A 13018-nucleotide genomic window follows, 5' to 3' on the forward strand; every position below is an offset into this window, starting at 1 on the left:
TATGTGTATCATCTATAGATGGCCATAGCATGAACTAAAAATCATTCAAGACTTGTTTATTTTTATATTTATCAGCAAACTTGGGCATTCAATACGAGAATTGTGTTTGTTTTGATTTACACTTTCTTATCGCTGTGCGAACAGCAACATCCAAATTTGCCGTGTTTTGTAGCCATCCTTTTACACCTCGCTCTGTTAGTCTTTTAGTTTAGTTTAGTTCGCATGCATCGTGCCCAATGCAATTTGTGCACAGGGTCGCGGGCAGTTGTCGCGGGGTAAGCAGGTAGCCTTATCATTAACTGTCGCGACATTAACTGTTTGCTTCGCTGAGGTACAACATGCACTTTTTAATATTTTTCATATATGGAGAATTGAAATCTATTGCCAAAAAATTCCGTAACGCGGGTTATGGCCGATAGTTATTGTGTATACGCACTTGTACTCGTTGCGCTAGGAATTGTAGTTTTTTTGCTATAACACGCGAACGCGGAGTCATAGTAAATCCGAATTATGTTCTCTGATGCAGAATTTAATTCCGTATTTCCCAGTATTGAAATGTATCGCCAGAAAATTCCGTAACACTTGGTATATTGATAGTTGTGTGTATACGCACTTGTACACGTTGCGCTAGGAATTGTATTTTTTTGCTATAACACGCGAACGCGGAGTCATAGTAAATCCGAAATAATGCTCTCTGATGCAGAATTTAATTCCGTATTTCCCAGTATTGAAATGTATCGCCAGAAAATTCCGTAACGCGGGTTATATTGATAGTTGTGTGTATACGCACTTGTACACGTTGCGCTAGGAATTATAGTTTTTTGCTATAACACGCGAACGCGGAGTCATAAATAAATCGAAATAAGACCCTCTAATGCAGAAATTTAATTCCGTATTTCCTGTATTGAAATCTATTGCCAAAATTCCGTAACGCGGGTTATATTGATAGTTATTATTGTATATACGCGTACTCGTTGCGGTAGGAATTGTAGTTTTTGCTTTATATTACGCGAACGGTGTCATAAAATAAATCAAATAAGGCCTTCTGATGCAGAATTTAATTCCGTATTTCCCAGTATTGAAATGTATCGCCAGAAAATTCCGTAACGCGGGTTATATTGATAGTTGTGTGTATACGCATGTACTCGTGCGGTAGGAATTATAGTTTTTTGCTTATAACACGCGAACGCGGTGTTATAGTAAATCGAAACAAGGCCACTCTAATGCAGGGGTGAATTCCGTATTTCCCAGTATTGAAATGTATCGCCAGAAAATTCCGTAACGCGGGTTATATTGATAGTTGTGTGTATACGCACTTGTACTCGTTGCGGTAGGAATTATAGTTTTTGCTGTATAACACGCGAACGCGGTGTCTCATAGTAAATCCGAAATAAGACCCTCTAATGCAGAATTTAATTCCGTATTTCCTGTATTTATTGAAATCTGTGCCAAAAATTCCGTAACGCGGGTTATATTGATAGTTATTGTGTATACGCACATGTACTCGTTGCGGTAGGAATTATAGTTTTTGCTATAACACGCGAACGCGGTGTCACAGTAAATTCGAAGTATGTTCCCTGATGCAGGGGAATTTAATTCCGTATTTCCTGTATTATTGAAATCTATTGCCAAAAAATTCCGTAACGCGGGTTATATTGATATAGTTGTGTGTATACGCACTTTGTACTCGTTGCGCTAGGGTGTAGTTTTTTGCTATAACACGCGAACGCGGAGTCATAGTAAATTCGAAATTATGTTCCTGATGCAGGGAATTTAATTCCGTATTTCCTGTATTGAAATCTATTTGCCGAAATTCGTAACGCGGGTTATATTGATGGTTATTGTGTATACGCACATGTACTCGTTGCGGTAGGAATTATAGTTTTGCTATAACACGCGAACGCGGTGTCGCAAATAAATCGAAATAAGGTTCTCTGATGCAGAATTTAATTCCGTATTTCCCAGTATTGAAATGTATCGCCAGAAAATTCCGTAACGCGGGTTATATTGATAGTTGTGTGTATACGCACTTGTACTCGTTGCGGTAGATTATAGTTTTTTGCTATAACACGCGAACGCGGGGTAATCATAGTAAATCGAAATAAGGCCCTCTGATGCAGAATTTAATTCCGTATTTCCTGTATTTAAAATCTATTGCCAGAAAATTCCGTAACGCGGGTTATATTGATAGTTGTGTGTATACGCACATGTACTCGTTGCGGTGGGAATTATAGTTTTTTGCTTTATAACACGCGAACGCGGTGTCATGAAATGAAATCGAAATAAGGCCCTCTATTTGCAGAATTTAATTCCGTATTTCCCAGTATTGAAATGTATCGCCAGAAAATTCCGTAACGCGGGTTATATTGATAGTTGTGTGTATACGCACATGTACTCGTTGCGGTAGAATTATAGTTTTTGCTATAACACGCGAACGCGGTGTCATAATAAATCGAAATAAGGCCCTCTAATGCAGAATTTAATTCGTATTTCCCTGTATTGAAATCTATTGCCAAAATTCCGTAACGCGGGTTATGATGATAGTTGTGTACGCACTTGTACTCGTTGCGCTAGGAATTGTAGTTTTTGCTACAACTTACGCGAACGCGGTGTCACGGTAAATTCGAGGTAATTTCCTGATGCGGGAATTTAATTCCGTATTTCCTGTGGTGAAATCTATTGCCAAACATATCAACAATTTTTATGGTGGGGGATCACCCCCACAGAGAGGGAACTCCTTATAAGGACAATCCTTATAAGGTCTTGTTCAAATATTTCTAAGTTTTAAGTCGCCTCAAGAGAGGTAACACTTTAAAATATTCTTACAAGTTCTGACCTGTAGCTGAAATGAAAGATCGAGTACACAAATCATACAGGATACCTTGACAATTTTTATAGTGGGGATCATTCCCTGAGAGAGGGAACTCTCTTAGAGACCTGTTCCTGAAATGATAGAAGGCGAACACACAAATGAAAGAAGTCAATATATCTTACTGTTTCTTTATTAACAATAGAATACAAGTTTAGATTTGACAAATCAACCAAATAATGTGCATAGCCACGCACATGTAAGCAAGTACCACATAATAATGTTCTACAATTCTACAGGGATAAAGAAATGAGCAAAGGGCTTATTTTCTAGGTGTTTTCTAGGTAACTATAAGTTACAATGTTTCTTAATATTTCTTTATTAGAATATAACTTAAAATTAGAATACATAACACTTAGAGAACTTGCCGCCATTTTTAAACAAAGCTTGTTACCAGCATGGTATGTACAAGGATCTACATGTACATCAAGTTCAAATAAGAAAACACAATAATACTAATAAATGTTACCAAATTTTCACAGAATATCAGGGAAAATATTATACAGAGTGTTACAAACTGAAAAGTATAATATTTAAAACGAAAAATTCACGTTCAAGTAGGAACACATATCACTACCACTTTTCTCGTGACATCCCGGGAAATTATTCTACAGGGTGTTACAAAAACATCGACAATATTTTAAGAAATATCTAGTGTTAGTGAATAACATACATCGTAATTACTTGTTACCTGACATGGAAGAAAATTAATATACAGGGTGTTGTAAAAAGGTAATCATAATTTTAAAAATACAACTCCTAATAATAAGTATGGCCTATTTTTTACTATATAATGAGGAAAAAAATTAATTCAGGGTGATGCAAAAAGAAAAACTAAAATTCAAGTTGGGAAACTGCCGAATACAATAACCAGGATAACAAAAATTTTCGCGTGAAACAAATACAGGGTCGTACATAAAGAAAACAACCATAAAGAAAATTAAATGTTCAAGAACGCAAACCCTGAATAATGACTAACTTTTATCATTTATCGCGTGACAACATGGAAAACTAACATACAGGGTGTTACAAAAAGAAAAACAATAACATTTTAAGATATATACCAAAGTTCAGGAGGGCATTCTTCCAAACACTACAAATATGTCCAATTTTAAACGTGGATAAAGAAAGACAAACATACAGGGTGGTATAAATAAAATCATAGATCAAGAAGAGACATATTTAAAAATGACAAAAGCAGGTAATTTTTACATGGATGTAAAAGGAAAACCAAAATACAGGGTGTCCCAAAAAGAAAATTGAAAATTCAAGTGGAAAACAAGCTCTTATTAAAAAAAATTACAGAGTTTTAAAGAAAGGACAAAAACTACTTTTAAAAACATATCCAAAGATCAAAAATGAACAGAACAAAAACTAAAAAAGATAATCTATTTTCTTAGGCACGATGTTACACAAAGGAAACAATTTATAATAAAATTTATATATATATATTAAGATGGTAAGTTCTATTGTAAAAGCATTGGAAATTATCAAGTAGATAACACATAATTAACTATAAATGTGTTTTTTTTTACTAATTTATTATAATTTTTAAAAGTGCCAGGTAAACGATCCGACGGATCATCATAAATATAAACTAAATCGCGCTACTTAATACATGCTTAATATCAATAAATACTTGGACAATTGTCGAAGAAATATGAATATTTTTAACAAATGACAGATTGTAGTGATCGTCCATAAGTGTTTTGCGTAATGAAAACAAATATTCAAGCTCTGATGGAAAGATTTCATTACCATATTTGGCTGGAGAGGACTAGTGACACAATCCGCGTTGGAGACGACAATTATCCGATTAATTTTACTTACACGGTAGCATTTTGTATTTGCTAATTGAGGATCAACAGGTCCTATTCTAAAATTGATTTCAGTTAATTTCACAGGCAAAGAACAATCACCGACGGCCGACAAAACCTAACACGCGCACAAGTGAACCGTCGATTACTCCGCGATTGATTGATTTAACGCACGCACCTGCAAAACATGGTTAACACGCGATTCCGGTATATGCCATCAATATAAATAATTATTATAGGAAGAAACAAAACTAGTCGCGATAAATGCACGCGTCTCAATCTGTGTCCGAAATAAAACTGCATGTGCACAGCCGACGGCGACAACACGCGGCCACTATCAGGTGTGCGATGCGTTCGCACAATGTGACCATGAACGCAATTCAAAGAGATGTTTATTTACAAATATTAATAAACCCAGGCCGCCATAAAGGATTGAATAAATAAAAATATAATGTAAAGAGTAATATGAACAGAAAACCACTAGATATCAAAGCAAAAGCTAAAATTTCAGGAAAAAAAACACCGAAAATTTACAAACATCGACGATTTTTAGAGTGACATCACTGGAAATGTAACCTGCGAATAAAATTATTTTTTTAATTACCTGAATTATTCAATTACCTCACCAGTATTTTTGGCCTAGGAGTTCAAAAGACAATTACCGAAACAGAAAAAAACTTCAATTGCCAAGAACAACAGAATCATTGGCAATTTTTTCTTAAGAATTAAAATTTCATCTCTCCGATTTCCGTTTTAACTATCCTATCTGATAGAAAATAGTCCGTAGATTAAGATGCTGCGATCAGATCTTAATTATCTCTTTTAGTTTACGAGATATTCGCGTTTAAATAAAATGGGCAAAAATTGAGAAATGTCACTTTTTAGCACTTTTAGTCGCGATTTTCGACCTTTTACTGTGGGAAATATAATTATTTTATATTTCTATCTGATAAAGAATTTTCCAATCTTTCATAATCAATAATTCGTTGGTAGCTATCTCTTTTAGTTAAAGAGATATTAATTATTGAAAATCGTCGAAAAAAAGTATCAAGCACCCCCCCTTGGCAATTTTTTCCTAAGAATGAAAATTTCATCTCTCCGATTTCCGTTTCAACTATCCTATCTGATAGAGAATAGTCCGTAGATTAAGACGCTGCGATCAGATCTTATTTATCTCTTTTAGTTTACGAGATATTCACAATTGAATTTCGCACTAACTAGTTAACTAGTTTTGCGTTTTTCTAGATTTTACCTCATTATGGGAGTAATATTGTATCCATCATTCATTAATTGCACTAGCATGAACTACAAATCATAAATTAGAAGTGTATTAGTTTTGAACACAATTCTGTTACCTGCGTTTCGGTATAAAAAACTTTTTTATCGCATGTATTCCGTACATCGTTCTCTCGCACCGCATCTACTTGCTGCATGCAGCAGTTTAGTTTAGATCGTAGGTATCCGTGTCTATTGCTATTGGCGCACAAAGTCACGTGTGATAAGGTTTGCACACCTCTTGTATTTACACGCGCGACAGCAGGCTGCCTTATCATATCGTCAGCTGTGGTGTGTGTATATTAGGCATGCCTTAGCATTTTCGGTTATGCTACGGCCAGTTCCGTGCCGGTCTCTGGTTCCTTCGGGCTTCTCGTATCATTCTTAGAGTTTGATTAATTATTCGGCGTTGTATTTGATTGAAATCGTGTAAATTTTCACCGCTGCGGTTTTATCGTGTGCAGTTGCCGTTGTCGGTCCCTTCATTTTTCCGTCATGTTGATTTATTCATCATTAGATAATCCATTGGTTATCTCTAGGTAACTTTTAACTGAATAACATAGATTATTAGTTTTCTTTTGATGTGTGAATATAATATTAATAAAATTTATGAAATGATTTAACTTGTGTTTTATTTTATTTATAGTACCTTTCGGGTCTTGGATTCCGACAGGTTCCGCTTTGGTAAGTTAATATTTTAACTATGTTTTTCGTTTATATTTGCGCGTCACATTTTTTTTATTGCAATGGCATAAGATAGTCGCGTACCATGCTGATACATCAAAGAATTAAACTTTTTGATTTTCCGGCTATTCTGTTCGAACAAGATTCTCGCGAAATCTGCTATCTGGAAATGGTTTCAAAGTACGTCTATATCCCGTTTTTGCAGCTGTTAAAAGTTGATGTGAAAAATGAGTCATATCTCGGGAACCCTTTATGATATTGAAAAATTTCAGGATTTGCGAGATATTCGCAATTGAAAAAAATGGGTAAAAATTGAAACATTTTTCTTTTTAGCACTTTTAGTCGCATTTTTCATCTTTTTACTGTGTGAAATTAAATAATTTTAAATTCTTATCTAATTGAGAATTTTCCTAACTTTCATAATCGTCCATTCGTTTGCCTTCATTTAAAAGATAATTGTTATTAACAATACTAAACAAAATGACGCAGCACATGAGGTATACAGTAAACTACGAAGAAAATAAATTATTTATTTGTAATGGTAAACTAATTTCCTGTTTTTCTGAATCTTATAACATCTCAAAGCCAATAAATTCTTTTCTTATGCCGAGAAATATTGAATGTAAAAGTAGTAGAAAGTAAAAGTAAGTAGATTTCGTGTATGTCGGTCATTTCAACATTGTGATATTTTAGTTTGGTCTTTTCAACTACGAGTTTATCAGTACGTTTGTGTATAAACAACTTTTTTTTGTTCGACTGACGCGTATTATCGCTACGTACCAGCCTTGTACCTGGCTAAGCAAAGCGCACACGGCAGTCGTTTCACCGCGTGGTCCGGGAACGTATCTCTCTAATCGCCATGCGTTTTGAGGTTTTAATTGGATTAATCGTCGGGTACTTTTTTGACCATCAGCAAAATATTCGCAATGGGCATGTGTGCCTGTTTTGTTTAATGATTTGTCGCGTTTAGAGTCTCCTTAAATAAGATATAAGTGTCCATCAATCTGTGCGTGTGTTTTCAGGTGATAGAATATATTCCAGGATATAAAATCCCCTCATCAATGCATAGGTAGGTGTATAATATATAAATTTTTTACGTAAAGTTACGCCGCTTTAACTTAAATTGGTTATTCTATTTGCGTGATATGAAATTTGCTTGTATCATCTTACAAATTAAAAACACATGGTATGTAGCATTTTTATCCAAATTCTAAGTTCCGTTTCCGAAAATAACATGGATGATTTAATTACTACAAACATTGTTTTACAAAAGTATCTGAAGATTATTTAAATTGGCAATATTCATATGGTCGACCACGCTTACTTTGCCGTCGGCCGTCGGCTCGGCCGTCTTTTCGCAGAACACGTGAATGTTTTTAATCAATTTGCGCTCCTTAGCATCATTAAATTAAGAAGTTTCTTGTTGACCTAGTAAAATCTTGCACGTTGAATAGTTTTTCGTTTTCATAGTCTCCGTACGTCTTAATATTTACAAAAAAGAACAATAGTTATTTTTATACTCTCTAGCAATTGTATTGCTACGCGCCGTCGCTTGCCGTCAGCTGATTTGAATGTTTTCAATTTATGATGATGTTCTACCCGTCGGTTACTTTATGCAGTTGATGCATCAATTAATAAATATACATTCACAATATATTAAAATATTGTTGTTTATTTGTAAATTTCCCTCTTCATGTTGTGAATATTAGCTCCCTTTGTAGTTTCTAAAGTTTTCTTTTTGTAACACCATGTATATTAGTTTTCCCTAACACTACGTAGAAAATCGCCGGTATTTGTGAGTTTTGTGGGCTCTTTGTTTCAACTAGAGATTTTCTTTCTTAAACACCCTGTATATTCATTTTTCTTTGTGTCCGTGAAAATTTAGCTTTAACTGTTGTTTTTAGGAGTTTCCTCATTGCCCTTTAAATTTTCTTTTTGTGACGCCCTGTATATTAGTTTCCCGGAGCCTTGGGTGAAAAACGAATGATATTTGTAGTGTTAAAATGTTTTTCTGTTTTCATATTAAATTTTTCATTTGTAACACCCTGTATATTTGTTTCCATTTTCAACCCCGTAGAAAATAGGCTATTTGCTAATTTCATTATTCCGGTAGAACTGTACGAAGTGGTACTTGCTTATATGTGCGCTGTTTAGCAGGTCGTAAGTCCGGTTTCAATATGGCGACATGTATTCTGTTGACATGTAAAACCTAGACCAAGAGCCAGTGACGGCCAGACTTTCGTCATTTTAGGAAAGATGAAATTTTGTCCATGTGTTTCTCCAGCACAGGTAAGAACGATCCCCAATTATGAAACCTGGATCGTGGTTCCTTTGGCAGTTAACAGCCAACAAAGATGTACACATGATGACCTATGTTTCGTTATTTTAGCAAACTCCATTTTTGCATATTTTGTTCGTCACATTATTATAACATGCGCTGCTCATTGCCAGTCACCTGGTAGCTGGTTCCAACCCTAGTGAACACTAAAGTATATTTTTTAACTTTTTTACTTTCAAATTTATGTATTAGAGCTGAATTTGATACACATTATACAGAGCTATAAAACTGTGTTTTCCAGCACGCCAGACAGTTTGGTCGGTTCTATCATCCTGCCAGACGCGGCTACGCAGCTTCTGATCAGGTTTCATAATTGGGGATCGTTCTTTACCTGTGCCGGAGAAACACATGGAAAAACGAATTCTACGTGGACAGTACAACAAACATGTATGTACACATTAATTCATAAGACAATACAGCAAAGTCAAATACACAATAAATGGAGTTGTCAAGTTCTACATACACAATTACATAGCACAAACAGCAATCAGGGAAATGTTCTTAAGAGGATGACACGCACAAGCAGCTTCTCTAACAGACACCGCGTTGAAAATTCTATGCCGCTCAATAACAATGCATGCACGAATAGGTGAATTAAAATAAAGAAAGTCTGCAGTTTACCGTTCTATCTTCCACGTAGATTTTCCATGTTCCAATTCATTGTCCAGATAATATCACAACCAGTGGCGTAGCGTACCTTGTCGGGGCCCCGTATAAAATTTTGTTTGGGGCCCTTATATGGAGGTAAAGGTTTTTCCTTACACACTTTGGGGCCCCGTGGCCGGGGCCCCGTATAATTGATACGGCAAATACGGCGGTAGCTACGCCCCTGATCACAACAAACGTTGCAAGACGTTGCAGGTTCATGCTATCCGTATCTCGCGAGCGCGCAATGTAAACAAGTTGATAGCACGCGGCCATCCTGCAATACGCACAACGAACGCAAAGAGAATTAACTATTTTGTATATTCAACGTCCGATTATCCATTAATAAAACAATAAACACGTCAATAATAACTAAATGCAGTCGATAAACAATCGAAATTCGAAACAGATTTACCGAACTACAAACTCAAAATAAAACGATAACAGCCGCGAGAAACACGTCCGACCCGACCAATAACCGGCACAAAACTGTGCTGAGCACAGCGCGCAGCACATTCAACGGCGGCACGCGACCACATGCGATAATACTGCGCGCACGCCGCAGTACAACGCGCACTATGAGTATTTGCAATAAACAAGGTCGCATGCAGGATAGACAACTTTGAAAATGCGCCAAGAAAATTTGTTTAATGCAATTTCGCGTGCAAAATATCATAGGAATTGTCACATATGCAAGATCACGTGGAAACCCGAAAAAATAAAAACATTTCCCGGGAAGAGGGTGAGTCACTCTTTTATGCAAATTTTCGCGGGTTGCAGGTCGATTTCTTGCAACAAACAAAAATTCCCCGTCGGAGAATTTAATTCCGCATCTCAGAACTCCATGCTGAAGGTATTCGGTCGCCAGGGTCGCGTGCAAACCCGAAAAAATACAAACATTTCACGAGAAGTGGGGAAAAAATTACCCTTTTATGCAAATTTTTGCGGGTTGTAGGTCGAATTCCACCAACAAACAAGTTGCACCCGACGAAGAATTTAATTCCGCATCTCTAGCCGCCGTGCTGAAGGTATTCTGTCGCCAGGGTCGCGTGCAAACCCGAAAAACTACAAACATTTCACGAGAAAAGGATGAAAAGTCACTCTTTTATGCAAAATATCGCCCGATGGAGAATTTAATTCCGCATCTCTAACCACCGCGCTGTAGTCATTGAGCCGCCAGGATCGCGTGCAAACCCGAAAAAATACAAACATTTCACGAAAAAAGGGAAAAAAGCAAGAAAAAGGCAAATTTTGACGGTCATTTTGAGGCAATTACAACCGAAAATAAAGGAAAAACAAAAATATCACGAAGGGTTCCCGAAATATGGCCTGTTTTCCACCTTGTGAATTTCGCGGGATTTCAGAGGTGTATTGTAAAAATGAACGCTCGGGCTATCAAAAAATAAGGAAATAACTAGAAATTTTATTTTGTGATGTATCAGCAGGGCACGCGACTATCTTGTCTTTACAAAACGCAAGTGGAACGAGATAAAAAAACTACATACATGCAAACTATTATTCGACGCATATATTACAGCGAAAGTATAACTTACCAATGTAGATGCTAATTGGCTCCAAGGCATGGCAAGTGCTGTAATGAAAAGAAAACAATTCAATGCATTTTCCAGGATATAATATTATATTGGCGCATCGGAGAAAATACTTGCAATACAACACGATTTGTATTCAACTATGTTTATGTTATATATTTTACATACCCAATTGCAAAAGATCCCCAAAATTAGAGGAAACATCATAGCGGGAACCAGTACTAAATTGAATCCAAATCCAACGTAATTTAATCCAAGGATGCGCGTATTGATAAACGACGCCAAACAACTCCGAAATCCGCCGTTTGAGAAAACAACCGATAAAACCAAACCCGATAAAAACAAACTAGCATTTATAATCACTACACGCACAAATAGTTAATAACATATTACTATAGATGCAAGTTACAACAAATTAGTCTATTACTGACCGAATTTAATGCAACTTTCATAATTTAAAACCAAAAAACGATACGAGTAACGCGGAACACGTCTGGATACACCAGCGACCGGAATGAAACTGCCTGCGTCCACCGATAGTGGAAACAACGACGGGACAGTACATGATAAGAAAGCAAGAGCTGCGCAAAGCCTTCGGCACGCGAATTGCAATAGGCATGTCACCGACCATCTAAACCAACTAGAATGTGTTGCATGCGGCAAGTGTAAGAGATGCGTGCGGGCTGGCAAAACAACTGCGCTCGCCGACCTTGACTAGCAGCAAAAATATTTTTACTTAAACATGCATCGCAGCGTCATCTACGAACTTCTTAATAATACCTCTTGAATAATCTCCTTGATCTCCCATTTTCTTATCTTCAATAATCGTAAACATACACACCACAAACTAAAACTAAAACATCTCTCTCATTAATAATATTGACACAAAACTCAGTTTTCTCACATTCTCCTGATTCAAAGTACAAAACAAAAATACATTCTCATATATTCAATAATTATAATTAATTATTCTAATTTAATTAATGTGTGATGGCATTCAATGGTTCTGCTTTTATGCTTGCAAGATTCAGCCTGTTGTCTACATCTTCATCAATCAGCCCCACAATTGCACTGAAATTAAAGCAACTTGTATTAAAATAAAAACATAATCAGTAGGTAAATACACTCACACATTGTCACCGCGGATAATGTGCAGACCAAGCATGACTTGCTCCACACCAGTGGCTGAGGAATAGACTCTTTCATGAGATTCATCAATGATGATGTTGATTGTCTGGTCAAAACCTTTCAGAGTTCCCTGGACACCCACAAAGTGAACAGAATAATCACTAAAGCAAGCTTCATATAAATCTAAAAAGAACTTACAATAAAATTTCTGCCATCAGATGTGATGATGGAAACTGTATCTGTAAATATTTAGTTAAGTAAAAATAATTTTCAAAAATTAAACAAGAAACATTTTATATCCGTTGATGAATAGAATAAATTGTGAAAAGGATACGGTTGACGAATTGGTCCAAACTGCTTGTCATTGTTACTAAATAACAATTAATTCCCAGTGGAAAACTATCCTACTAAACGTAAATATTCGTTGAATAGTAAGGTTAACATTCACGCGGCTTGCTATGAAAATATAAATTAAAACAAGTTTTGGTACACAGTACGCCATCTATCGGAAAATTTTCTACTACTGTGAAAATAAAAATAAAGCCTTACTCACACCTTTTTTAATGTTTGTATGAGGTAGTGAGTGTTACGAAAGTTAACACGTCTGTGTGACCCAACCGTGTGTGATAGGCTTTATATCACTAAAATTCAAACATTCTACAACGCCATCTATCAATGACTATACACGACTAAAACAATACAAGGACGTGTA

At 36.0% G+C, this 13018-nt stretch overlaps 1 protein-coding gene and 1 long non-coding RNA gene across 2 annotated transcripts; both read right to left on the reverse strand.

Annotated features, from left to right (window-relative positions):
• Positions 1-9772: 9772 nt before the first annotated feature.
• Positions 9773-11811, reverse strand: LOC135800218 (uncharacterized). The gene is made up of 3 exons (XR_010550123.1): positions 11347-11811; positions 11182-11219; positions 9773-9905 (listed from the first exon to the last, which is right to left on the reverse strand). It is a non-coding gene; the product is annotated as an uncharacterized lncRNA (long non-coding RNA).
• Positions 11812-12069: 258 nt separating this feature from the next.
• LOC135799455 (U6 snRNA-associated Sm-like protein LSm8) lies at positions 12070-12788 on the reverse strand. Its single transcript, XM_065312576.1, has 4 exons — positions 12641-12788; positions 12505-12545; positions 12309-12436; positions 12070-12249 (listed from the first exon to the last, which is right to left on the reverse strand). Exons 1-4 carry the CDS (start codon positions 12669-12671, stop codon positions 12159-12161), a joined length of 291 nt encoding a protein of 96 aa, XP_065168648.1. The 5' UTR covers positions 12672-12788; the 3' UTR covers positions 12070-12158.
• Between the last annotated feature and the right edge of the window lie 230 nt (positions 12789-13018).

Source organism: Atheta coriaria, unplaced genomic scaffold (assembly GCF_025399875.1).
Source record: "Atheta coriaria isolate IRGN ID8LTWV9N9 unplaced genomic scaffold, Caltech_Dcor_3.1 hic_scaffold_2_pilon, whole genome shotgun sequence".
NCBI lineage: Eukaryota > Metazoa > Arthropoda > Insecta > Coleoptera > Staphylinidae > Dalotia > Dalotia coriaria.